The following is a 27,912-nucleotide window of genomic DNA, read 5'->3' on the forward strand; positions in this document are numbered from 1 at the left end:
GCCCTCGCTCTGCTCCGTGCCTTTGTGCCCTTGGTTACCTTTTGGAGAGTCTTTGTTGAGTCAGTTTGCAGCCCCAGCCACAGATAAGAAGTTAGCTGAGTTTCTTCCCTTTGGGGATTTTTCTCCGGTGTGAATCTTTTCTTCACTTCCGCCCAAGTGGCAACAAGTGTTCTCCTCAAGTCTCCTCTGCCCTCTACACCCGTCTTTCAGTCGATGTTAGCTGCGGTCAGACTGATCCTCTCCAGGCGCCTGACTTTAGTTTAGCTCTCTGGAAGTTCTGTGCTGTAGCTTAGTGTCCTGTATTGTAGAGTCCACGGAGGGCCACGGTAGCATTGTGTAGTTATACCTGCCTTCTTCGCCTCATGCATTTTAACCTTGTTTTTTTTCCCCCTCTAGCTCTCTCTCTCTCTCTCTCTCTCTGCGAGGCAATCAAAGGGACGATTAAATAGCTGCTGACTTGCATTTTTCCCTGCCCTGTTTGGAGAAGAAAAAAAAACACACTCATGATTGCGTCTGAAGTATGGCGTATAGCTTAGAAAATTGGAAGTTGATCCCTCTGTGATGAGAAGTCCTGCCTGTCTTGAGCTGACAAAGAAGAGCCAATTAACCCTGTCCTCTGCCACTCTACTCCTCCGGAGGAGAAGCACAACGTTACACTCGCTCACGCACCCAGAAAGAGAAACGAGTACTCGCACCAACGCGCCGCTCCACATGTTTGTTCTCATTTTGACAAAGTAAACACGACCTGACACGTTCAGACTCGGAGCTGGAACTGTTCGTCCCAAAAACCTAGTCGCACCGCACGCCACTCAACTCGGCCACTTTTAATTACCAGGAGGGGGGGGGGGGGGGGGGGGGGGGGGGGCGTTGCTCTCTTCAGTTCTGCCTCAGCAGAGATTTGTCAAGATTAATTGAATTTGCTTGCTTCTAATCGCTCCGGTAATGCCCCACTGTTCACATCTCGCTGGGAACTCTGGGCCGACGCATGATTTTCATAGGTGATGTCGACAAAAAAAGGTGAACAAAACGAGAGATGATGTGTTGTGTGTGTGTCACAGCAGCTGAGACGGTGTGCAGCCGTGTTGATGACTGTGTGTGTGTGTGTGTGTGTGTGTGTGTGTGTGTGTGTGTGTGATGTTAGCGCCTGACAGGGTCCCCTCTTTATGCGTGCGACACAGGCGCCATGTTACCAGTCACCTGAAACGGCGAGGTGACAGCCAGAGCCCGAGCTGACACGCAAACACAAACGCAAACACACACGGACACAAAGTCAGCTGAGCTCAAACAAATGTCCGGAACGCGCGCGTGTGTGTGTGTGTGTATGTGTGTGTGTGTGTGTGTGTGTGTTTGTTGCAGCGCGTGGGATCGACTTGGCAGAATACAACGTCCGCCAACAAGTCAAATCATATCTCATCGAGCCAAAAAAAAAAAAGCGCTGCGAGGCCTCCCCGCCACAAAGCATTGTTTTTGCCAGCCAGAACAGAGCATGACAAAACGGCTCAACACAACTCTCATTTTGCACTGTCACAGCCATGCTGTAGACTTCTGGGTAACATTAAGACATCACAGATCCACGCACACAGCTGATATTATATATTTACTGCAGTGGAAACCCGACACTGCGGTCTTAGCACAGATGTAAACTGAGTCAAAGTAAATCTACCCTGCGAGAGAAGTCCACCTGTCCCCCATCCCCTCCTCCTCCGGGGACACAGTGCTACATCATTATTGACTCCTAATGCTCTCCGCTCGGGCCATCCATGCTAGCTATGCCAGAGTGCGGTGCCTCTGCTACTTCATCACCTGCGATTTCTCTTGCTGATATGCAGGTAGCTGAAGAGCTGCTTGTAAAAGCGCCTACTGAGGCTGTGCAGTGGAGATTCTGCAGAAGTAACTCCCTATTCTGCATTTTTACATTAATATCGCGTGGCTCCGTCGCTGTTTCCCTTCATGAAAATGATTCTTTCCCCGCGAATGCATTTCGGCGCTGCCTATTCATTATGAGACGCAGCTTCCTGGACACTAAGCCGCTGGAAATGACAGTTGACTTGTTGGGTGGAGTTTGTCAGGAGAAGGAATAATGGCATTGTAATATGACAGGTTTTCAGGGGAAGAAAAGGAAACACTTTGATGTAGCTCATAAATGCTCGGTGAATGAGAAGCAGGCGGGCTTTGCTCGGGCCGTGGAAAGGGATGACTCTTTACCATGAACGATTTAAAGAGAGAGGGCGGGGAAGAAGCTGGAGGGGACACACTATCTCTCAGCACTGAGAAAGAGACGGACGAGGCTGAAGATGTCCTGCAGTGTGTGTGTGTGTGTGTGTGTGCTTGAGAGTGTGTGTTTCTAGCTGTACTCATTAGTGTGGGAGTAATTGATAGGGTCGTAGAGAGCGCTGAGCAGAGTGATTAAGGGGAGAGAGGGCAGTGGCTTATTTCTCAAAAGGGCCCTGAAAAAGAAATGCTGAATGAATCAGACAAACAACCAAGGTGGCCTTAAACTAACCCGCCGCTCACTGTGACGACAGTTTGATGAGTTTCTGTCTCTTTTCTCTGTGTGTGTGTGTGTGTGTGTCCTTGGGTACGTGTGACGATCTCGTGTGCGAGTGTGCTTCGTGTCTTTTTTTCAGGTCGACCGAAAGCGGAAGAAATGAAGTCAACAGTCTTCCTGCCAATATCCGTCTTCTCCTTTTCCTGCAGTATTAAAGACATTTTCTTTCTCTCCTTTCTCTCTCTCTCTCTCTCTCTTTCTCTCTCCATACGTCGCTGCTGTGCGTCACCACATATCATTTGGTCAGGGGAAAAATACTAGACGGTCCATTCAGAACATTTTTAAATACACATTTTTGAGGACACTTGCATGAAGTGGACAAGCTCTGCTGTCAGTAGTCTATGAAAAAAAAGCTCCATATGTTCGAGCTCTGCTGAATCCTGAATCCCCACCAGCAGTTGTTTCACTGAGGATGAAAGCAGGGTGTTCTCTGGTTGGTCTCTCCCTCCCTTGATCTTAGAGTTAATGATTGCACTCGCGGTTGGTGGCGGGGATGTAATGCTTTCTTGCCCCCTGCCCCAGCGTTATAGGACTATGTTTACTCCTCGAGGCTGAACATGGCTTCCATTCCCCAGGTCTCCATGCGGGTTGTTTGTCCAGTTTGATCTTGGCACAAGATGATAAATGATCAGCGGTGCTGCTGATACTGATGCTGCCTCTGCTGTATCGCTGGCAAGATGCAAGGCCAACCCCCCACACAGATCGGGCTACTGCAGCTAACGCTCCCTTTTTAAAAAATGTTGCTCACTATTTGTCTCATTACATCTCTTTTTTTTTGCTCTCTCTCTCTCTCTCTCTTATTCCCCTCTCTTATTCCTTCTTTATGGCTAAACCCATGCAAGGTGTCGTGACAATTTCACAGGGGCTCCCCTGGGACGTCAGACTTTCCCCTCGACACATGCATGACAATCACCCCCCCGCAGCAGGGCTCCCACCAGCCGCGTGCCTTCTGACGCGCGTCTTCTTCCCGAGAGACACACGACGATCCACTCGCGCAGCGCTCGCGACCTCGGAAAGACGCAGACGAAAAAGGCGTGCGTGTGTGGCGGCCCCGTGGTGTAAAAAGGCTGAGATCCTTGTGCCTTGGAGTCTCCAGTTGCTAACGGACCTCCCAGGACGAGGCAACGCAAGCAGGTGCCAAACAGCGTCATGTCTGTGGAGAGGGAGCCACGCCTTATACCTGCTGTCAGCGGAGGCCTCGGTGTGACTCAACACACCAACCTATCGATTTGTGTGTGATGAGCCCGCTCTAGACATTGCTCTCATCTCTCTTTTGTCTCTACCATCTTTCTTTTTTTTCCTCCCCTCTCTCCCCCCTCCCGACCGTGTCTGTTAGTTTCTCTCTTTGTTTCTGAGACGTTCCACTCTGTCAAGCCCTCCCTTTCCCCAGTTGTTTGTTCTCTTTTTCTTTGATGAGCCAGCATCGGTCAGGCAAGCCAGCAGCTCCCCATTGATTGGACGGTCGATGGGTTGATTGTTTTCGCTGGCTTCTATAGCGAGCATCCTGACGCTGTAAATTGAGCAAAGCCTAAAGCGCCGCTTTCTTTAGACCAAGGGGGCCGCTTTAACGTCAACAAACTGTGCATTGAGAGAGAGGGATTCAACAATCGAGCCACAGATAGAGACATCCCCCATCGCCACCTTCCCATCTACCATCACCTCATCGCTTTCTCTCAACCGTCCCCATTCTTTGTTTGCTTCCACAGCTGAAGAGGACTACGACGCACAGAGGCTCCCCCCCCCCCTCGGTTTCTCTCTCCAACAGGTTCCCGGAGCTGCACTTTTTCGGGCGTAAAGGGGAAAGTGGGTGGGAGGTGGGGTCGAGAGTGTGTGGTTGGGGGAGGATTGTGTTTGTTGGGGTATTTATTGATAAAGCTGAAAATGAAATGGAAATGGATTTAAACCCAGGTCAGGCCATTTCCCCTCCTCATTTTCCATTTGAGCCATCCTTTCTCTGAGTAGCCAACCATAAAAAAAGACAGATAACTTGCTTTAAAAAGAGAGTAAGAAAAAGAGAGAGAAAGGACAGCGTTTTATTTAATCTCAATTTTCTCTTTTTTCCTGCACCTGTTTTTCTTTCGTTCTCTTCCCTCTTTCTCTCTCTCTCTCTCTCTCTTCTTTACTGTCTTTCTCTTTTATCTTTCTATCTCCTTCTTTCTCCTTTTTCCGATGCTTGAATAGAAGTGGATCAAAAAGGTAAAGACCACAATGAACATAACAACCACAGCTCGCCCCTTCCTCCCTTCTCCTCCTCCCTTGTCTCCCTTCCTCCCCCATATCCCCTCCTAACCCAGCACCTTGTGTTGTGGTCATGTTTGATGTTGGTATCCTTCCCCTTTCTTTCTCAATCTCTAATCCCCTTTTCTTTCTATCTCTCTTTAAACTATAACCAAAACTCTAAAATCCTTCTAGATTTCCTCCTTGGTTCTGATGACACCAGCCTGACCTACACACATGCACGCACGCACCCCCACACACACACACACACACCCACACACACACACACACACCCCCACCCATGGGAGGGGGGGGTCTATGAGAGATAAACGAGAGATTAACTTCATTCCTGTCCTGTACCAAGTACATCTCAGCCTAAATTCACAGACCACATACATTCATATCATCTCATGGATGGCAATACTCTCCTCTCTTTTCTATGCCTTTCCAAAACTGTCTCACACTGTTGCCTCACATACACCTGACAATTTCACGTTCCTCATTACATTTCAAGTATCTATCAGCTCATTTTGCTATTGCGATTTATTTATCCCTCCAGAGCTAAGATTACCCAGCTGCTCCTTTTCTCCACACTGTATCCCCTCCCCTCTTCTTTTGGTTTCTCAGGACCGATTCAAAGTTTGTTGTTGCTGTAATCTCGAAGCAAAACATTGTGTTAAGTTAACACAGTAACTGGCCAAAGTTGCTCTCAGTATCATTTCACAGTATCCCATTTCCAGGTGCTTCAGTGTCCTTCTCTCATTCTGTCTTTCTCTTCCTTTTTCAATTAATCACACTTCCATCTAACTCCTTTTCTCTCACTGTCTCCTTACTTCTTATTTGTCTCCGTTTCTCATCCTCCTCTTCTCTTGCTCTTTCTCTCGCCTTCCTCTGATTGGTTTATCTCTCAGATCACATCTGGCCATCACAAGCAGCTGCAGGCTCTTTTGAGCATCTTTTACACTCCTCCTCCTCCTCCTCCTCTCTCTCTTCTACCTCTCTTTCTACAGTTTGTCTCTTCTCTCTTTATTGCACATGCACTGTGAACTTGTGCCCCCACCCCCCCCCACCCCCACCCCACCCCCTCCCAATACCCATCCACATCAGTCAATTCCTCATGTTTCCTTATGTGTTCAATGAGGCTCCGGAGGGGGAGGAGAGGGGATGGGATGGGGGAGGGCGGTGTATCCCCTGCAGGGAGTGCTCCAGCTTCTCATAATGGCCTCTGATACAGGCAGGCCTCGCCACAAGCACTCCTAAAGAGCCCCAATCAGCATGGCCAGGCACCCCAATCACTAGCTTCTTAAAGAGGAGAGATAGAGCTGACCCATTGCCAAGGTCACGGTGAGAGTAGTGGCCATCAGTGCCAGAGTCCCAATGAGCCTTGAGTCCCTCTCTCGGGTCCTCACCCTCCTCAACTCTCTCTGAACCCGCCTACTTACATCTGTCTCAGCCTCAGCCATTTCCCTGTCTGGCCCCATGGCTGGATCCATCCGTTGGAGGATTTAACTCCTGTAGATAGAGGTTGCCATTAATGGTTTATGGACCCCTTCGTCTGTTGTCGTGTCCATTTTCATTAACATTGTCTCACATTTTTCTTCCACCGCAAGCAGCCATTTTAGCTCCCTCCCCCTGCTTGCGGTGGATTAGCAAGCTACAAAACCATCCTCCTCCTCCTCCTGCTTCCACCTCACCCAACTAGTTATTTTTATTTACTACTACTCTCCTTCTCACTAACACTGAGATGAAAACCCTGGGGGAACTCTGCACTTACCCACCTAAATACACTCTCTCCGTTTATGGCTGAATTAACATTCCAGACCTGTGTCTTGTCCGTGTCTGTCAAATTAATCCTCACTGATTGATTAGCTGATCGATAGATTTGCATTGGGATGACGTGCACCGTGCGGTGATGATGTCACATGCAGGCGATCCTGTTCAATGAATGTCCAACACTCTGTCAACCTACCTACTGTTAGGCTATTTTAAGACCATGTCGGCGTCAGCCGCCTCCCCTTCTTCCCATCACTCCCTCTGTCGCTTTTCTCACCCTTTTTGCTGACAGTCTAGCAGAGTGCACTACCCACATCATTACAGTATTTCATTTATCACTGCTGACAGGACCAAACTAGTGTCCGCTATATTTTTCTCACCTCTAGTCTGTTTGCTTCCAAAGAAAAAGGGACAAGGCGAGGAGGGGGTGGTGGGCTTTACAAGGACAGAGCCATTGCTCACGAAAACAGCTCTCCACCTGTGATTTTTTTTGGGGGGAAAAAGCGAGAGTGAAAAACCACTGCAATCGTGTGACGAGAAAACACAAAGAGATCGCCTGCAAATGGAGAGCGAGAGGGAGAGCAGTCGCAACGGAGACGATGAGTCAGGCGGCATCGCCTCATTAGGGATGACCCACCACACACAAGCATAGTCATGTGACCGAGGCAGTGCAGACACCCTGTTTAGTGGCACAGGGCGATGGGGAAGAGTGTGGGGATTGACTGTACATGCAGCAGTTATTGCATTATTAGAGCCGAAAGAACAGGGAGGTGAGTGAGTGAGGCGGGTGGACGTGAATATGAATCACAGCTTCTGGTATTAGCACCTTTAGCACCTTCGGGAAGCCTGATTCAGATTAGGATCGTGCATCCCCCCCCCCCCCCCCCCCCCCCCATGTCGCTTACTGTATCTGCAGCCATGTCCAGACCAACTTTACTGTCAATCAGTGTCAGCTTCACTCCAACGCAGATAAGACTTTGCTTTCAATGGACGTTATCTCTAGCTGGTGCCAGCTTTTGGTCTCAGTGAAGGGTATTCTCTGGGGTGAATGTTTGGGTTGATAAAGGTGCCGGTTTTGACACCTGCCTCTTCCACTGTCTGGACAGTGTGTGTGTGTGTGTGTGTGTGTGTGTGTGTGCGCGCATTGCCCAAGAGTCTGTGTGTGTGTGTCCTAAGGGATTGTGTACGTCTTTGCACGACTGTTTGTCCTGTATTGTGTTTTTACTCCCATGACTTGACCCCCTAGTATACTAAAAGGAAGCGGAAACACAATGGGAACCCCTTTCGTCGCCTTCCTTATTTCTATCTTCTCTCTCTCTCTCTCTCTCTCTCTCTCTCTCTCTCTCTCTCTCTCTCTCTCTCTCTCTCTATATGTCAATCCTCAGCAGCTGAACTCACTCCTATAATTCTCATTTCACAGGAAATAACCTATTTACTCTGTCTTACCGCACTCCTCTCTCTCTTTCTTCTCTCTCTCTCTTTCTTCTCTCTCTTGTTTGCACACACAGAACACACTCAAATAATTTTTCCACTCTTCTTTTATCTCTCTGCCTTACTGAACCGCACACAGGCATGCCTACACACACACACACACACACACACACACACACACACACACACACAGTAAAGCACAGCTACACGCACTAATGGACTATCAACATACCATCAGGAGACCCACTGCACACTCATGCACACACACTAGCCCTTAAAGCCCGTTAACTGTCCAGCATGGATGGAGGGGTACCGTGCCATGCTCCACTCTGCCCCCTGCTGCCTACCTACTGCACCTGCCAGTAACAGGTGTAGGATTCAATTAGAGCAGCATGCTCTCAGCAGTCAGTCCTGTGAGCAGGCCATGTCTGTGAACTGGGCAAAGGCTTGGGCCAGCCGAGCTCTCAGATCCCTGTAGCAAAAAAAAAATAACAACAATAAAAAACAACAAAGCCCAAACCACTACGACGACACCCCTTTAGAAACAGCTGCCAACCATTGGCAGGTGGTATTTAGATCATCAAAGTCTTACATTAACCATCACCATGGCGCTGTCACATCAAACATAAAAACACCATGGATCGCAGAAGACAACCAAAATGAAAAGTCTAAATTTAGCCTAAAGCTGTCAGCGTTCACTTTTAATTGCGTTACCAGTCGATCACGAATTGCAGCGAGACACTAATGGGAGATATTTACTGTCATTTTCTGAAAAGTACTGGCAGCCTCATATTGAAAAGTAACAGCTGACCTGTGCCTGGGTAAGGGATTATGGAGATAAATAGTCAATTATTACAGCAGTATTTCCCTGTATGTGTGGCAATAATTGGCATGCTAGAGTATGATAGCTACAGCCTGGGTTTTAATCCCTGATAAGGTAAGTTTCATTAGCCATCTGGCTAGTTTTTAGGGAAAAGAAGTGCTAATGGCTTCACTGACTGCAAGAATTCTATCTGCACCAAAAACCGGAATTAATCTATTAATCTAACTATCTCACATAATCCCAGATGGCTCTTACTCCAGCTAACCTGCTCTAGCCAGACAAGGATAATGCCTAATCTCAAGATGTACGCCTAATGTTTAATGCCTGTTGCTTAATACCTCATTCATACTGTGGTCATAATAGCCTTTTGTACTAGAGTCTCTGATAGCGTTCGCCTGCTCCGGCTTACCACTTCTATAATCGCCCTTCGCAGCTAGCAGGAGGGAGAGAAAAGAGACAGAGTGAAGCGGACGCAGATAGTGCTGGTAAACAGAGAGGCAGCCGGGAAGGCTGGGGATCGCAGGTCAGAGTTAATGAAGCCCCCCTAGGCAGGGTTCGCAGGGTGTGAAGCGTGGCCACTGTTCCTCTTTGGCCTGTCTGTGTGTGTGTGTTTGTGTGTGTGTGTGTGTGAATGTGTGTACAGTACAGCCTGGAGGCCGCTGATGAGCTTCCTTTGACAGCGTCCCACCCAATGTTCGGTTCATTAGAATAAACCGAGGCTCGCTGATCGGCAGCCAGCAGGATTCGTATGGGAGAGGAGGGTGAGAGAGGAGGAGGAGGAGGAGGAGGAGGAGGAGGAGGAGGAGGAGGAGGCCAGTGACGGTCGGTCTATGCTGCGCCGCAGTGTTGTTGTGATGATGAGCCCAATTTAGGACATGGCTAGAAGGTTAGGTGCAATACAATTTTGGGGAGAACGCTGTGGCGGGCTTCATGTATTGACAGTAAATTGTATTTCAGACAAAAACAACTATTTTGGCATTCTTCTCTCCTCCTCACACGTTTTATAGTCAGTCAACACACAGAACATTATGCTTCTCTTCCTCTAAAGCGCCAGATCAAATCCTAAACTATTATTATTGCTTATAAGTATAAAATATCATAATATTAACAGAAGTGTATCAGAAACACTAGTATATTTACAATGTTTTCTTCTATTGAGCAATGATAATTTTTTTTCTTCTATTGAGCAATGATAATTAAATCATGGAGGAGGTGCTTCTGCCACTTTACTGTACTGTACTCAGGACTCAAGCTACAGGACGTCCCGTCATCACAGGGCTGGAAAAATATGCCAGGATGAATATACATTTTGGGAGGAATTTGGACAAAAAGTAGGCTATGCAAGGAAATCGACTGCATGTGTTGTGTAGCATGCAGTTCTTATTAAGCCTCCTTGAAAACATAAACACACACACGGCACATGACGCTGACCTGTGACCTTCTGACAGCAGCATCAGGGGATTCAACCCAGGTCATTGAGGTACACATGCAACTATTCATTTTACCGTCACCAGTTAGCTAACCGCGAGCTAGCCACTCAGCAGTCAAGGTTTGCATTGACAGTGAGTGAGACGACAATATCGTGAAGCTAACTATTGGCTGTCAAAACTCAGCAACAGCTCAGCATGCTCAGTAATGTGTACTTATTTACTTCCTTACTCCCGAAGGGTAATAAGTATGCAGCGAGGTTCCTCCTTCACATGTTGTCCTTGGCAACAAGCGGCATCTCTCCCCATGACAAGAGCATCACGTACAACTTAAAGACACGCTTAAAGACACACCTAGCAAGGCCACTTCTAGCTTTTTTCAGGGTAGAAGATTATGTCTCTTTGTCCTTTATTTCTACCTTGAGGAAGAGTGTTCCTGGCTTTGTTTATGGGTCACCTACATGCCGCTGCATTGCTTTCTGCATGCTGTATATTTCTCTATTTACAGTAGCATTGTACATTTGAGGCAGCGTCCTACTTTTAGTGGTTGTTTTTTCCCACCCTATATAGTTTTCTCCTCCGATAATGCCTCACCCTTTACAGCCTATATTTGAAATGCTATGGAGCACAACTTCCGATTTTAGGTTTTTTATTTGCAGTGAACTCATGCTGTGTTCAGATTAATAAACATGTCAAATGTATCAGAATTGGCATAGATGTAAGTCAGCTGTGTTAAAGTGCCAGATTTAACCATTGCTCCCACCATTATTTCATGTTCATATTTGCAAAGCAAACACCTCAGGCGTTCCTGCTTTCATGGGAGCATTTCGCTTCGACAATGGAGCATGACAAGCCTCCTCCCCGTGAAGAGTTTGTATTCAGAGTGTTTGTTTATGCCTGAGCTTGATTAGATGCCTGTTTGGCTGCCGGTCTCAATCCCTGTTGGACCCCCTTAGACAGAACAGGCCGATTCCTAAGTGGCCCAGCACCACGGATCACCAGCCACTAACAACAACAGCAGCACGACAGGCAGCGGAAAGAGAAAGCTGGATTTCCAAAAGCCTGAAGCTGCTCCATTTCTCTATTATGATTCACCTCCTGGTCCATGCAGTATTCAAGGCAGTTTGAGTGCTCACTGATCCATCGCTCTAACATTCGCTGTGTGACAGCGTCTGCATGCGTGTGCTATTCTTGTGTGCATTGGGGATGGTACGTGTGTGTGTGTGTGTGTGTGTGTGTGTGTGTGTGTGTGTGTGCTGTATGTCATCTGTGTCCTATTGCCCCTGCAGTGTCCAATTAGTTCAGAGATACGTTCAATCATGTGGCGACCAGCAGGTGTCTGGTTCTGTCGCAACCCCAAGCCAGAGAGCCACATAAATAAGTTGGCAGAGGAGATGTGGGGACTCCTCTTTCTCTCTTTCTCTCTCTCTCTCTCTCTCTCTCTCTCTCTCTGTTGCCGCTACCACGGTGACGTCAGCGTGGTGAGAATGCCAGCAGCCTTTCCTCATATATCACCTGACGTGCCCAGTGTTCCCATGGCACTCTCTCTGTCAGGTGCGTCCGCCGGACAGTTTACACCAGTCCCCACTTGATGACCTCCACCTGCCTAAAAAGTAGACATCCTCTGTGTGTTCTTGTTTGGTATACAGATTGTGTGTCAGGGTTCCCATGTATTTGTGTGTGTGCATCTGTTTCTGTTTGGTGTGCGGGGCTGTTGTATGTGTCCAAATGTGTGTGTGTGTGTGTTTGTGTGTGTGTGTGTGTGGGTGTGAAGCCAAGGTTCAGGTAGGCGAGGCCTGGCCAACCTCTCATCTTTACCCTGGATTGCTTTTTTTTTTATTTCTTCGAGGCATTACTCTTGACTGAGATCCAAATTTGAGTCCTAATAAAACAAGCCGCACATTTATTACTATTGTACCACCCTGTAGCCGAGCAAAGCCTTTGAAATAGAAAATGCACAATCAAATAAAATGTAGGCCAAGATAAATTAAATTAGAGACTACAACTAAGCCGCGGCTGCAGCCAGAAATCTCCCATTCATCATATTCAGACACTTTCCGACCACAACACTGATGTTCTACAAAGCATTTATATGTTCCTTCATTTTAAATCTGATATTGTATCTCCTCACTCCACAATCTTTCCTCTAACAACTATTCTCCCCCAACTCTTTGTCCTCCTTTTCAATCCTCAACTTACTGTTATCTACTCACATCTTCGTTCTAGTCTCTTACGTGTCTTTCTCTTCTGTTCTATATTTTATGGTCTTTGGCTATTTCCCATGTCCTCTCTCCCTCCCCTGCCATCTCCATGATATCTTTCATTTATACAATGCTTTGTTTTCATTTGTCTATTTCTTTCCCTTTTTTTCCTCCTTCTGCTTCCTCTCTGCCGCAACGCGCCTCCCCCCCCCTGCTCCAGTCTTTGTCTGTCCGGGTAAGCTGCTGCGGGTTCAGGCGGCCAGCTCTTTGCAGGAGGTGGAGCACCAGGCGGGGGCGTGGTGTAAGGACCCGCTGCAGTCTGGGGACCGACTGTACGTCATGCCCTGGACCCCCTATCGAACTGACATGCTGTTTGAGTACGCTTCCTGGGAAGACTTCAAACAGAACCGAGCCACCACCACCTACAAGTGAGGGCACCTCCCACTGTCCTGGATGATCAAGTAGCATCTGTCGCTGTATTGATTTATTGGCTTTTGATGTGGATACGGATGGTGATGGCACAATGGTCCCACTGCGGTCGTCAACTCGCTCGCAGTGTGGCCATGGCGTCGTTGTGTCATGGTCGATGAATTGACTTATTCTCCTCGATTGGCCGCTCCGCTCACGCGATTCTCTCCCCACAGGTTGCCCAACAGAGTCGACGGCACGGGGTTCGTGGTGTACGATGGTGCAGTGTTTTACAACAAAGAACGCACGCGGAACATTGTCAAGTATGACCTACGGACGCGCATCAAGAGCGGCGAGGCCATCATCACAAACGCCAACTACCACGACACCTCACCCTACCGCTGGGGAGGGAAATCGGACATTGACCTGGCCGTGGATGAGAATGGCCTCTGGGTGATCTACGCCACTGAGGCCAACAATGGACGACTGGTAGTCAGCCAGGTGGGAGAGCAGCGTTGCACAGAAGAGATGATGAGATGAGATGTGGATTATATCTCAATCTCATCTGAGTAGTCAGGCGAAAGGTCACATGTAACACGTGAATGACTTACTTATTGAGATTACGTGAGATGGAAAGAGTCACATGAAATGATCTGCAAAAGGCTGCGCCTCATTTCAAATCCCCTCATATCCAAATATTTTAACATACGATATGTAGGTCAACAACTAGTTTCTTTATGGCTGCAAGCATTTATGATTTAATGCCCGTAGGTATAAATGTGAGTGCGAATGGTTGTCTGTCTCTATGTGTCAGCCCTGCGATAGGCGGTTAAAGATAATGGACATGTTTGTATAGGAATAGTTTCGTGTCATACATTATGTACACCGTTTTAAACAAATCACATTTCTTTACCCTTATTACTTGATAAACTCTAAACACGATCCATCTCTGTGAACTTCGGGACATTCAGATTTGAATACAAGTTGGTTCAGCCAGCCAGCCACACAAACAGAGTTTGAATTAATGTGTTGCTCGGATAGACAGGTCCCATTTATAATCACTATCTTTGACCTAACCATGAAATTGTTTTTCTAACTGTATAAGTTAAGCTATCCATCTACAATATCAAACGCTGTATGAGCTATGAGGGTGTAGAATAATGGAGCAACAAAGTAATGAATAAGGAAGCGATCACTTTCATTATTAAGGATTTGTTTTGGTCCTGGGGAGTGTTTTTTTGTTGTTGCAACAAACACATGGAAGTCTCTATTCTTCCTCTGCACACAGTTTTTAGGTACACCGTATATTGAAGCAGCTTTGCATGAAAGCAAATTAATATCTCTTCACCAAAGCTAAAGCTGAAGGTTTCATTACCTTTTGAATGTTTTTTTTTTTTTAAAGTGCTTATGAATCTAAACATTATTGTACAGGAGTAAAAATGTAAATATGAGCAAATGGACTTGCTCTTTTCGTCGTGAAGGCATTTGACTTTTATGATCTCTAAAGCTGAGAAACTGAAGTAAAATTTTTTTTTTTTTAAAACACACCGACACCAAACTGCTTCTTCGAGCTTCGCCGTATGATCGAGTAACACACTTCATACCTTTTCCTCTTTGCCTACAGGTGAACCCTTACACCCTGCGTTTTGAAGGCACCTGGGAGACCAGCTTTGACAAGAGGATGGCGTCCAACGCCTTCATGGCGTGCGGCGTGCTTTACGCAGTGCGGTCCGTCTACCAGGACGATGACAGCGAAGCAGGCGGCGACCTGGTGATGTATGCCTACAATACGAACCGAGCCCGCGAGGAGCCCGTCAACATCCTTTTCCCCAACCCCTATCAGTACGTCTCCTCTGTGGACTACAACCCTCGAGACAACCAGCTTTATGTCTGGAACAACTACTATGTGCTGCGCTACCCGCTGGAGTTTGGCCCACCAGACCCCACCACGGGTAAGAAGTGACCCCACTGAGAACACACAGAAACACAGTATGCAGAGAAGCAGCTGTGATACCGACACCAATAGAGCACTTAATTCGATACCCGTGATGTGAGAGAGTGCCACTGGCAATTATGCACGTTGCGATGACCGTATTTCTTTTGGGATTATTTTTACATGAAATCTTGAAAGCACCTTTATCGGGTGCTTTGGCCTCATGCAGAATGTGTTCCTCGGATAGCAAATCATTATATTTCCATCCCCAGCCATAGTTACAGTAAAGAGCAGCCTCTCAGGTGTGACTGCTACGGCGCTTCATATCAACTTCTCTATGTTATGGATAATGAAAGAGTCATTCTGAAACATTAAGTTGCGGGATAACATGAGGACGCCTCACTGCATTTTGGAAGTCCATCAATATGAGAGGGAGGTTTTGGTTGCATTGCAGGCCGAGATCTGAGCCCATCGAAGGCCTGAAGAGGAGAGGCAGACACACTCAGGCAGCAACTTTCGGTTCTGCGTTTGATCAGCGAGGATTTTGTAGTTGCTTTTATCTTCGCATTAGGTTTGGTTGTTAGTGATGGCGACTTCTCTGATACGTTTGATCAATTATTTACTTCTCCCTGTCTTGAGATGATGCGTTCTCTGAACCTCCTCCCCTGCTTCTCTCTGGAAAGCAGGCTATGAGAGGCTCAAAAAAGTATTTGTCCAATTATTGTCACGCTAACTTCTGAGAGACATCTTGAATTCACATGCATGTGTCCTTCGCTCTCTTGATATCTGTTGGCCGTGCTGTTGGCAACACGTATTTGATGCTCTCTAACAAATCCCTTACATCCTTTAATAACTCTCTGTCTCTCGCTCACTCCGGTTCTCGTTGGTGGCCTCTAACTCGTTTGTTCTCCGTGCACTGCTCTTGGGTTGCCTCAGGCCCTCTCACCACCACCCATGTGACCACCACTCCTCCAGCCAGGCCCTTCATTTCCAGTGCCAGCCCCTCTACCGCCCGCCCTCTGGCCCCCACCTCACGCCCGATCGGCTCAATCAACAAGCACCCTGATCTTCGCCCGATCACAGCCACTGTGCCCGTCACCCGCCGGCCACCTCGCCCTCCTCAAGGCTCGGAGAACCATGTCTGTGAGGCCAAGCTGGTCCGTGGTGTCCGGTGGCCCGCCACGCAGCGAGGAGAAACAGTAGACCGCCCGTGTCCCAAAGGGTCTCTAGGTGAGGACGCCTATATGTGTGTATTTTTTTTAACTGGTGTGCATTTTTTCCTCTCCATTAAACAATCATCATCATGTTAGAGTGTACTCCCAGGGCATGTTTTTGTGTGCATGAGGCGGAGCACCAGCATGTGCCCAAGTGATGAGCATGTTTGTGCGCTCACAGTTGTTTGTTTTTTTTCCACTGTCGTCGTCTTCTGTCCCCGCGTTGGTCCCACCAGCAGGCGCAGTCCCTCGAGGACTCGCAGATGAAAGGCTCACCTCCCACGGAAACAGAGCTGATTGGATGTGGCAAATAATGAAATGGAAGGCTAGACAACACAGACTTCACCTCCCTTTCATGCTAGTTTCTATACTTCTAAACATGCAGCAATCTAAAAGACGTCTCCCTCCGTCTCCAGCGCCTTTCGCTATTTATATGTTCTCTCTGTGAACGGCAGTAATGTTAAATTAGCAGCCGGCTTAATTGACGCATATTGGCAGAGCTCTCAAAGCCAATCTGTGGTCGATGGAGGAGAGTGTAGAAGAAGAAAATCATTGGGGGAGAGAGAGAGAGAGAGAGAGAGAGAAGGTGGTATGAAATGCAACGCCACATCTGCTCTGATCCCTCTACAACTGTGAGGCGTTGCTGCGTTGTCTGTCATCTCTGCTCTTCCGTTGAGCTTTTATCTTTCTCTCTCTCTGTGTGGTCTCTCATCTCCTCGTTTCCCAGACTTGTCTTTGTGACATGACGTTGGTTATTTGTTTTAGCAGCAGTATATAGACCCTTCTCTGGTTTTATCCCTGCGTGGTGTCCTTTCTGTGAACCCACGGAAAACAAGAAAAACCGGGCAGGAAATGAGAGTTGGTGGAAGGTGCTTTACTTCAGGTGTTTTGATTTGACAGTGAGGTATGATACCTGATGTCTTTGGTGTGTGTGTGTGTGTGTGTGTGTGTGCGCGCACAGTAAATGCCATGTGGTACGGCTGCATGTCTTCCTTTTAAACCATTCCTTTTAGCGCATGAAGCCCCGTTCTGCCCCAGTCGTCTTCTTCCTCCCTTTTTCTCCCCTTCCTTTCTCACTGCTCTACACTCCATTACTGAACCATTCCCACTTGTGATCCATTTTTACTCTACCCCTGCCTCCTTTCTTAACCTCTCATCTTCAAACACTTTGACTATTGCATTTTTAAAATTCATTTCCTTCCGTTTTTTCTTGGGCAGAGAAAGAAAAATTCCATCACATCTTTTTTTTTTGTGCTCATTCCTCTCCTCCACACTTTCCTCTTTAATTGCAGAAGCCTAACGCTTAATATCTCTCCATTACCTCCCGCTCCTCTGTTTCCTCTCCAGGCATCGCTTCGTTCCAGTGCATGGTGGAGCAGGTCATGTGGAACCCCCGGGGTCCTGACCTGAGTAACTGCACCTCCCCGTGGGTCAACCAGGTGGCCCAGAAGGTGAGACCTGGAGCCGTACCCCCTGGCCACGGGTCTGTCCCCGTCCTCCCTGTCCACCTCCACACAAACATTAACATATCTCCAAGGCTGGCTTGATTAAAACACAGACTCTTTTTCAACTGGCCCTTCATTACGAAGCATATCCTCTTGATACTTAATTAACTCTCTTTTTTTTCCGTAATATACTTTAATCACAGTTGGTTAAATGATTTTTTTAAAAATCAGGCTTATGGCCATCGCAGCTTGATGAGTGCTCTGCCACTTCTCCACCATCGTCTCATGTACATGTGCAGTAGCTGAACTACATGATTTTACCTCGGCTCACTCAGTGTAGTAATATGATTAATCCCAATTTGGGCAGTAATCAGATTTCAGTTCATATAAATGTGAATTTAAAGTAAACTGTTTAACACTGCTACATTTCTGCAGGAGATAACCCAGATTATTGAGCCACGACTACCCTTGATCGGCTCTCTTACAGTTTTTTTTTTTAAGTTAGTCCGTGTGCCTGGAAGGGAACACAGCATCACGGTGAAAAGTAACACAGTTGAAAGAATCCATTACACCTTCTTTCTCCTTTTAGGCGAAAAAAAATCAATTGCAATTGCAAAGTGGGTTCTCAGGGTGCGATTTGAAACGGCCACAAGGGAGCAGAAAAAGTTCACGATGTGTTCTACGAAGGTCCATCGTTTGTTTACAATGATGCAACAGGGGGAGATAATAGTCTGCATGTAAACCGTTTAACAGTTACTTTGAATACAACTCAATTGAATTCCGCAGATAAAGAGCGGCGAGAATGCGGCCAACATAGCGGGAGAGCTGGTGAACCACACGCGGGGTCGGATCCAGGCCGGCGACGTCAGCTCGTCCGTGCGACTCATCGAGCAACTGCTGGACATACTGGACGCTCAGCTTCAGGCCCTGAGGCCCGCGAACAAGGAGTCGGCTGCACGAAACTACAACAAGGTTAGAGCAAAGTGTGAACCCACGCATTAAGCACACGCGCAAACTGTATTTAATTCAAGCATTAGAAAACGGGTGCTGAGGTTAATTTACACACACACCCCCCCTAGTGCACATGCGAGGACGAGTGAGTTTTAATTTTTTTGTTTTCGCTGTTTAATTCCACGCTTTTGTTTTCTCCCTTTCAGCTCCAGAAGCGAGAGCGGACCTGTCGGGCCTACATCCAGGTAGCTTTTCTCTTTTATCTGCCTGCTTTACATGCCCGTGGAGTATAGGACTGCTCTGCAACTTAGAATAACTGGGGGAAGATAAATCCTTGCGTAGACCGGGTTTGAAGATGAGATTCCTTTGGCTCAGCGCTCAGTATTTTTTGATTTATATTGCCTTTGGAATCATCACTTCTAGAATTTCTGTTTTTTTTGTGTTTTTTTTCCTCTGTGTTTTTTTTCCCCAAAGAGCAGTGAGAGTAAATTTTGGTATAACTCCTGGCAGACATCGTTGCAGCATTTCCCAGAGCAGTAAATGCTGATTTGTAGTTCTTCCACATGCTCATGGCGTGCATGTGTTTGAAATATGGGTTCAGCTAATGTGGAGGTCATCTGTCTTTGACATAATCTTAGCTGTGTTGGACTAATTCAGCCTCGGTGTATAATATTGCAATGCACATTCACGTGTATTACTCAAAAAGGTACAAGATCTGTGGCTCTGGGAAAATGTAATTTGACTATAGCACTGTATGAAAGGCAACGGTTTGTGTTACTACACCTTTCTGTTCTTTTCCAATTTGTGTGCAATATCTCTGCTTGTGAAAAAGCTGTAATCTAATATCACGAAAAAAAGGCCATGCGTATGCCTCTCTGTAATAATGAAATGCGGTCGCTCTGCAGCGCACATTCTTCCGTGTATCTTGACCTGTCTGCAGCAGACTCTAATAAGACACCACACCTATACTCATCTCTGTTGGTGCAAGATGAATGTAGGAGCTGCTGTGCAGCGTGTAACTGACCAGTGTACAGTTCAGAGGATGAACCAAAAAAAAACACCCTGCGTCTTTTTCCTTTCTAGCCGACGGAGCGCATTCTGATGCCGAATTCATTTTGTTTAACGGCAAATGCTCTTTATTCCACGGAGCAGTCAATCCTTCATTTTGAGAGGCCTGAGCGAGAGAATTACACGATTCATCAAGCAGGCTACTCCAATAAATTGGATAGCTGATACAACCATCAAAATTGCCATTAAATGAATTGTAAGTGTGAAATAGAAAAGTAATACGTCTGACGTAGCACGGTAATAGATGTAGTGCACGGGAGTGGCGAGAGCTTCTAGGAATTTGTAGTGGAATTGTGGGGACTTTAAAGTAATATGATTTCACTTCACAATATGACACACACAACTGAGTGATTGCCAAGGGCATGTGATAAACAAATCAAGAACCAACTGATAATAACCAGATAGCTGATTATTATCTAAAGCTTCAAATTAAGAACAGACGGTCCCTGGAGTGTCTAATAATTAGCTACTACTGTAGTTATCGTGTTATGTTTTTCTTCCCTCGTGTGCAGTAGAATATCATAGTAAACAGTGAGGACTTCATAATTTCCTTGCAATTACAAGGTGGACGGAGAAATAGCTAGTAAAGATTAAGTGGGAAAGAGCGACGAGACCTCGAATGACATCAGTATTCAGAGCATTTAAATGTATTTCAATATTCACATCGTATCTGGAAATACGTGTAAGCGATTCGTTCATTATCCGCGGGATCTTGATTTGTTTGTTTCTCGTTCCTTGTCGACGACTGTGGGTTTTTTTTTCGGTGTCGGTGACGAATGCCATGTCTTCTGCACGCGCCAGGCGGTGGTGCAGACAGTGGACAACTTGCTGCGTCCCGAGGCCCTGGAGTCGTGGCAGGACATGAACAGCACCGAGCAGGCCCACACTGCCACCATGCTACTGGACGTGCTGGAAAAGGGAGCCTTCCTGCTGGCCAACAACATGTATGGCAATCGGTTTTCTGACCGAGCGCCCAGCATCGGTAAGAAAGCAAGCGTCGGCGGCGCGTTCCATTAGAGCGAAATGGATGGATGGGACCACGGATTGTGATTTCTCTGGCGTGTTGTATTTTTGCAAAGTCTTCATTTAACTTGTGCTGTGCTGTGTATTTTTTCCGCCATCAGATCTCGAGGTGCATGTCCTGAACACAGAGATGGACCTGCAGGACTTGTCCTTCCCGCAGAATTATGCCAGCGACAGCACCATCCAGCTTTCAGCTTCCACTATCAAACAGTACAGTCGCAACGGTCAGCAGCCCCTCACCCCACCCCGTCCTCACCCCTGACAAACTATACTGTCCTGTTTCCATTTCACGCAAGCTTAAAACAATCTGCATGCAGTTGACTAAATTATTGGTTCATAATAATAGGCTAATCAGATTAACAAAAGTGCTGAGACAATTTCTTTTCTTGATGGTTTCTTAACAGCAGTCTTAATAGAATAGCTGGGGAGGCGTGTAGATTACAATCGGCCCCAGTCTGACAGAGCAATCTCAGCACTCCCTCTCTTCTCTCTTCCCCATTCCATCCCCTCGCTCCGTCTCCTCGCCATCTTATCCCCCCTCTCTCATCTCTCTTGTTTTCTAACCCCCCCCCCCCTCTCCATCCGCTCCCCTCCTCCCTCCGTGGCCCCCCTCATCCCATACCTCTTTCTGTTTTCTGTCTCCGCTCGGCTCTGCAGTGGGAACGAGATTAGAATGATTGAAACAAACGCACATGAAATATTCATATGGAATAATAAGAGATCTGTGAATGCTTGAGGGATGAATGTTCCATTGCCCTCCACATTAAATCTCGCTCTCTTCCCCCAGTCAAAATGAAACGGTCCTTACCATCATTCTAACCTTCACTAACTCTCTCTCTCCGTCTCCCTCTCGCTCACCCTGTCACTCCCCACTCTCTATCTCTGTCACTCTCACCGCTATTACCATATTATGCCCCCATTTCTGTATTTGGTCTTTTTTTCTTTATCTCCTCCTTCCTACTCCTCCTCCTCTCTTTTGTTCCGTCTGCATCTCCCTTTTTCAAATAGCGTCTGCCTTTTCTTCGCTGGCTTTTCCTTTTTTACTCTCTTTCTCTTCACCTTTCCTGTGCTTCTCTCCTCCTCCGTGTGCAGGACAAGTCAAGGTGGTGTTCATTCTCTATAAAAACCTGGGATCCTTCCTGTCCACTGAGAACGCCACTGTGAAGATGGAAGTTGACGGGCCGAGCCACGACAAGAAGCGCCTGGCGGTCAACTCGCATGTAATCGCTGCGTCCATCAACAAAGAGTCCAGCAGGGTGTTTCTCATCGAGCCGGTGGTCTTCACTCTCAAACACCTACAGGTGGCTTAATGCAGTCAATATCATACTTCATTTTCAAGACTCCAATTAAAAAATGTTCCATCATCCCGTGCGTTCTTTTTTCTTTCTTTTCCAGATGGACAATTACAACACTCCCAACTGCTCCTTCTGGAACTACTCTGAGCGCTCCATGACGGGCCAGTGGTCGTCGCAGGGCTGCAAGCTGCTGGACACCAACAACACGCACACCACCTGCTCCTGCAGCCACCTCACCAACTTCGCCGTGCTCATGGCCCACCGCGAGCCCGATGTGAGTAAACACGGGCGTGGCAGACGGCACGGTTAAAACTGAAGTCGTAGGAGTGATTTATGCAGACGTTCATTGGTGCGAGCATTAGCGTTCGCCGGCTCTCAGTCACACACCCGCACACACATGCACATTAATGTACCCTCTCAAGGCTGACAAGCTCTTTGTTTTGAATTTTTCTATTTTTCCTTCTTTCCGCTCCGACATTCAAGGAGGCACATGCTTAAAAATTCATGTCCCGCTATTTCTCGCTGACATTCACATGAATTTGAATGTCATGTATTTCAGGACGTCTTGTCTCTTGTCTCTACACTTTAGCTCCTTGCATATATTTACAAATATTAAATAAAGCAATTTTCTCTCCCCTCCCCCTGTTCTGTCCATCTATCCCCCTATTGTTTCTTCCTTCCACTATTCTCGCATCTATCTCTGTCCGTCTCCCATTCCCCGGTCGTCCTATATTTTTCCTGCTCTATTTGTCTGATCCTGCTGTGTCTCTATGTCTCTCTGCCTTCTGTTTTTACCCCCCCCCCCTCCCCCCTCTCCACTCTCTCAACCCCCGGACCTCAGTACCAGGAGCGAATGCATGAACTCATCCTGTTTGTGATCACCTGGGTGGGGATCGTCATCTCCCTAGTGTGTCTCGCCATCTGCATCTCCACTTTCTGCTTCCTGCGGGGTCTGCAGACCGACCGCAACACCATCCACAAAAACCTCTGCATCAATCTCTTCATCGCCGAGCTGCTCTTCCTCATCGGCATCGACAAGACGGAATACCACGTGAGTTTCTAGCCAAGTGTCAAAGGATGTTGAGGTCTCGCTCGTGAAAAAAGGTGTTGCTTGTTTTTCTCTAAAAAAAAAAAAAAGGACATGCATCTCTTTAAAAAAACAAAACATATTCTCCTTTAAAACCCGACAGGTTTTTCATTTTTCGAAACTACGTCCTCGATCTCGAGCGTTTCTCCTCTTTAATTCTAACATTTGCATTTTTCTCTCTAATCTCTCCCTTCCTTGCTGTCTTCAGATCGCCTGTCCCATCTTTGCTGGCCTTCTGCATTTCTTCTTCTTGGCTGCCTTCTCCTGGATGTGTCTGGAGGGTGTGCAACTCTATCTCATGCTGGTGGAGGTCTTCGAGAGCGAGTACTCCCGCAAAAAGTACTACTATCTGTGCGGCTACTGCTTCCCCGCACTGGTGGTGGGCATCTCCGCGGCCATAGACTACAGGAGCTATGGGACCAAGAAAGCGTACGTGTTGAAGACAGGTCTTTTGCACCTGCAGATTGAGAAGTAGGATTATGCTATTCCCCCAGCTGGAAATGTAATATGCAGTGCTGTGTGAACGGCTCTTGCACCTCCCTGCGGACTGGCTTTTCTGAACACACTTCGCCAAAGCCTGATGATTAGCCTTCGTAAGATAATCCGCTGAGACAGGGAAATAGTGTGTGCAGTCCTGCCTGTGTGCGTGTGTCGGAGTCTGAGTGTGTGTGTGTGTGTGTGTGTGTGTGTGTGTGTTGGTGAGCTTAGTTGTGTGTAACTCTCTCTCCTCCTTTGTGCCACTCCAGATGCTGGCTGCGAGTGGATAACTACTTCATCTGGAGCTTCATTGGACCCGTTTCATTTGTTATTATGGTATTAGCTTTACTGTCAGACAGTATTATGCCCCTCTCTGTTTTGATATCACCCAGTCAAACCAAAAGCATTTCACCACGCTTGCTTTCATGAGGTTATTAACGTACTTTTTTGGCGCAGACTGTAAAGTTCACAGCACATTTATTTGATTCCTATCTTCCATCCGTAGCTCAACCTCATTTTCCTCATGATCACTTTGCACAAGATGATCCGCAACTCTTCAGCACTCAAACCTGACTCCAGCCGCCTGGATAACATCAAGTGAGTTCTAATTATTGAATCCTTTATGACAAATACACCACACATGTCAGACGGAATTCCTAATTGATTCAGTAACTCTCTGTGTCAAGTCATTATTTTTTAAATGTGTCCATCAGGTCATGGGCTCTGGGGGCCATTGCTCTGCTGTTCCTGTTGGGAATGACGTGGGCTTTTGGCCTCCTCTTTATCAATGAGAACACGGTAATCATGGCCTACCTGTTCACCACCTTCAACGCCTTCCAGGGCATGTTCATCTTCATCTTCCACTGTGCCCTTCAGAAGAAGGTAAACGACACGAGACTCGTCTTTGAAGACTTGTATATATAAATATATAGTTTTGAATAAGTATAAGATGAAAGGTTGTGAAGATGGATGGATGGATGGATGTGCACGTCTGATGAAATAATATTCAGCGTGCACGTTCAGAGTGATTGTATTTGTTGCTGTTGCCGTGTGTTAAAAAGCCTCCGCTGCTCCACATTGGGTCCCGGCTTTTGAAACTAAGTGTTTGTGTTTACGAGTGGCTTTAAAACCTCCCCTGCTGCGCCGGCGGTGTTGTTTCTTTACAGGTCCATAAGGAGTACAGTAAGTGTCTGCGTCACTCCTACTGCTGCAGCCGCACCTCCACCACCAGCTCCCACGGCTCCCTGAAGAACTCGGGCCTACGTGCCAACAACCGCTACTACAGCGGTAGCCAAGCTCGCCATGCAGCCGCCCACCGACAGGTGCGCGTGCAAGACCGAACCCACAACACGCGAACGATGGCGCACACTAAGCAGTGCACACAGAGCACTGTCAGGTTTTAAAACGGTATTGTTCTTTGAACACATTTAAAGTGGAAATCAGCCCCCGTCCCCAAACCCCCAGACTCTCTTGATACAATCTGGTTTTTTTTTTCTCTTTAGAACAATGTAAAATAGATTAAGATAATAAGATTAAATAAATAGCTTTGGAAACAAGGGACATGTCCTCGCCCCGCTGCGATATTTTAAAAGGTCTGCTATGTAAGATACGAAATAAGTTCCCCCTGATCAATACAAATGAAGCAAATGTACTTCCTTACTTAACTGACTTTTCAGCACGCAGTCAAATTGTTTTCTTTCGCCAATGAAACACACCAGTGTCACAATACATGTTGTTCTCGGCGACGGAGCAGAATTAAAGTGCGTTACATCATGAATTACGGTGATGTGATCGGTTGTTCACTTTTAAGTTTCCATCCATTACTGTCAGGGCCTGTGCTTCACACAGAACATGACTCATTATTAAAGATATCCTTTGAAGCCCATGTACTATATATAGAAACAGGCACCGTACAAGACATCCGGGAATACTGCGCATGCTGGCATAAGCGCTATGGGCACAGACACGTACTGTACACACACATCGACAGTAAGTCCTCACAATCAAACAAACAAGCTTCCCCACACTGTAATAAGACGCTTCCAAAGAACAATTGTATCCACTGCTGCAATCATGTCTTACACATCTCCAGTTTATTAGCCCCCCTCGCGATAACACGACATGGCCGCGTGCCTCTTTACCCAACGCCTCTATATCTCTTTGTTTGCCTATTGTTCTTTGCGGATTAGAGCGAGCCCCGCAGTTTTGATTGCAGCAGCCCCACAGAGTTACAAAGTCTACCCGTCGCGTTTCTATATTTAACTTGTTTGTCTGTTTTTGCTGCCACTCACCGAAGCTCTGCTCCTTCTTCCAGAGTCGGATCCGCAGGATGTGGAACGACACGGTTCGAAAGCAGACGGAGTCGTCTTTCATGGCGGGCGATATCAATAGCACCCCGACACTCAACCGCGGTGAGGCCTCCCTTCGATCACTGCTCTGCTTCCCCCTCTGTTAGGTCGCAAAAAAACCAGAGATACAGACGTATTTGAACAGAGGACACATTGGAGCACGAGTGGACCAGCCCAGGACGAGCACTGTTATTCAGTGTTTTAAATGTGCACACGTGTGTGTATACACGATGATGAAATATATATGTTCCCATGACGGGTGTATTAGGGTCAACTCGTGATTCAGATCGCCGTGCAGCAAATAGCAGTTAGCAGCAGTAATGGCTTGAATTGAATAACATATGGTTGAAGGCTGGCTGGTGGGCTTTCAGTTTGTGGCCCTTATACACGCTATGGAGCTCAAACACTCTGTAAATATGTGTGTGGGTGGGTCATAATATACTCCTGTTATTGTAATTCTTATAATATATATTTTTGTTGTATTTAAAGTCATTAACACTAATCTATCTTAAAGAAAGGGGGAGTGTCTCCACCTGGCCACGTCGTAGATCACGCCCACAACAGGGTATCGATCTTTTTCAACCCAGAACTGTTTTTCAGTCAGTTGCAATGAAATTAAAAGACGAGTCATCCGTCTTAGCTTCTTCATTTGTTGATTTAGTTTTTTGGGGGATTTCCAGTTTTTGTTGATATCGTTGCTCGCTACAGCTTCGTGGATGACGTAAGAAGACAATGTTTAACTTTAGCCCACTATTTGAGGTGATTTGTGTTTTCCTCCGGTCTTTCCAGTGATGCAATTGTGACGTCGGCTGTAAAAAAGGGTACATAGAATTGCATGTGTTGTGATACATCATCCTAGAAAAAATATTGTTATAGCTGCAAGTTAACCCGAGATTGCCAGCCCTAGTTTGAACTCTGTCCTCGCAGCATTTTTTTTATAGTGTCACGGGATCAATTGCATCCATTTCTTCTTCGCCTGAATGCAATGACGCATGCCCTCCCCACTGAACTCCCCCCGCAGCACATGAAATAGCGCACTAGCAATTATTTTAAGAAGTGAAAAATGTGTATGCAGTCACCGATTGTCTCGGCCTCAGCGACTGGTGGCGTCACCGCTGCAGTCATCAGTAACACGGAGACGATCCAGGTTGGCTCGGGTTCCCGGAGCGTGGAGGTGGGGGTGTTGATGATGGCAACAGAGGCAGTCGCTAAATCAGCCGTCACTCTCTATGCTAATTTCATCCATTTTGTTTTTAATGAACTGATTAGCGTGTGAATGAACAGGGGGTAATTATTCTAATCGGGGAGAGTGACAGTAGCAAGGCCGGGTTTGAGGGAGAGGGGGCTCTGAGTGAGCTGCATGGATGAGGGGGTGTACGTATCTATCTGTGTGTGCGTGTGTGTGTGTGTGTGTGTGTGTGTGTGTGTGTGTGTGTGTGGTCGGGCGGGTCAGTTTCCGGAGCTTTTCGTCACGACAGAGCAATCACCAGGGCTGTTGAGGCACACAATGTGCATCCTTTCATGTTGTGCTGTCAAACACAAACAACTGTGCGGTGAAGCCTTTATTTTGTTGTGCTTCTGAGAAAAGTTTGTCAGTTGGCAGAAAGTTAAAGACGAAGGGAGGGAGGCAGGGAGGGAGGGAGGGAGGGAGGGAGAAGAGAAGAGAAGAGAAGCGAGAGACAGAGAGAGGCGCCATCGTGGAGGAGGAATTAAAGAGGCCAAATCTGGAGGAGAGACGCTGCGTCGTTATAACTGGCATCTCTCTTTGATTTCTCCACTTCACTTCTTTATGATCCACAATCTCTTCCTGAGAATAGTAATGTGTCCAGAACACGGCATGAAGAACACACACACACACACACACACACACACACACACACGCACACCTGCCCTACTTTCTCTCCCCACTTAAAGCTAGTTCCTTTAATTTTCTACAGGATATTCCTGTGAGGTACGCGCAGGGAGCTAATCCCAACTAATTTGGTGTTGTTTGTAAAAAAATCCTGGCACGAGGAACTGAGGAAATGTGGTTTAGATGAGACACAGCCAAAACGAGCCAGAGAATAGAGGGAGATGGGGTTTGTGTGGCATGCCAGAAAGATGGACAGCGGAAGTGTAGGAGGAGGGGAAATGGCAAATAAATAGCTGTGTGAGTGCATATTATATTTTATTTTTTGAATTCCCTGCTCCCTTGCTGCGTGATGAACGGTAGGCGCGAGACCTGAAGGTTGCACTTTGCCCGG

General features: G+C 47.0%; 1 protein-coding gene across 1 annotated transcript in view; it reads left to right on the forward strand.

The window, feature by feature from the left end:
- The window catches only part of adgrl1a (adhesion G protein-coupled receptor L1a), a 46,707-nt gene that overhangs the window by 14,169 nt on the left and 4,626 nt on the right, over window positions 1–27,912 (forward strand). Inside the window, exons 4-22 of the mRNA XM_034539572.1 lie at window positions 4,730–4,744; window positions 12,641–12,848; window positions 13,065–13,329; window positions 14,453–14,780; window positions 15,698–15,991; window positions 17,323–17,426; window positions 18,207–18,392; window positions 18,578–18,616; window positions 20,241–20,421; window positions 20,564–20,686; window positions 21,555–21,763; window positions 21,858–22,031; window positions 22,599–22,808; window positions 23,053–23,273; window positions 23,591–23,657; window positions 23,827–23,918; window positions 24,035–24,203; window positions 24,488–24,643; window positions 25,636–25,732. Of these exons, the coding sequence (XP_034395463.1) occupies window positions 4,730–4,744; window positions 12,641–12,848; window positions 13,065–13,329; window positions 14,453–14,780; window positions 15,698–15,991; window positions 17,323–17,426; window positions 18,207–18,392; window positions 18,578–18,616; window positions 20,241–20,421; window positions 20,564–20,686; window positions 21,555–21,763; window positions 21,858–22,031; window positions 22,599–22,808; window positions 23,053–23,273; window positions 23,591–23,657; window positions 23,827–23,918; window positions 24,035–24,203; window positions 24,488–24,643; window positions 25,636–25,732 (3,138 nt within the window). The remainder of the gene's footprint in view (window positions 1–4,729; window positions 4,745–12,640; window positions 12,849–13,064; window positions 13,330–14,452; window positions 14,781–15,697; window positions 15,992–17,322; window positions 17,427–18,206; window positions 18,393–18,577; window positions 18,617–20,240; window positions 20,422–20,563; window positions 20,687–21,554; window positions 21,764–21,857; window positions 22,032–22,598; window positions 22,809–23,052; window positions 23,274–23,590; window positions 23,658–23,826; window positions 23,919–24,034; window positions 24,204–24,487; window positions 24,644–25,635; window positions 25,733–27,912) is intronic.

The sequence above is a fragment of the Cyclopterus lumpus genome, chromosome 8, assembly GCF_009769545.1.
Source record: "Cyclopterus lumpus isolate fCycLum1 chromosome 8, fCycLum1.pri, whole genome shotgun sequence".
NCBI classification, from domain to species: domain Eukaryota; kingdom Metazoa; phylum Chordata; class Actinopteri; order Perciformes; family Cyclopteridae; genus Cyclopterus; species Cyclopterus lumpus.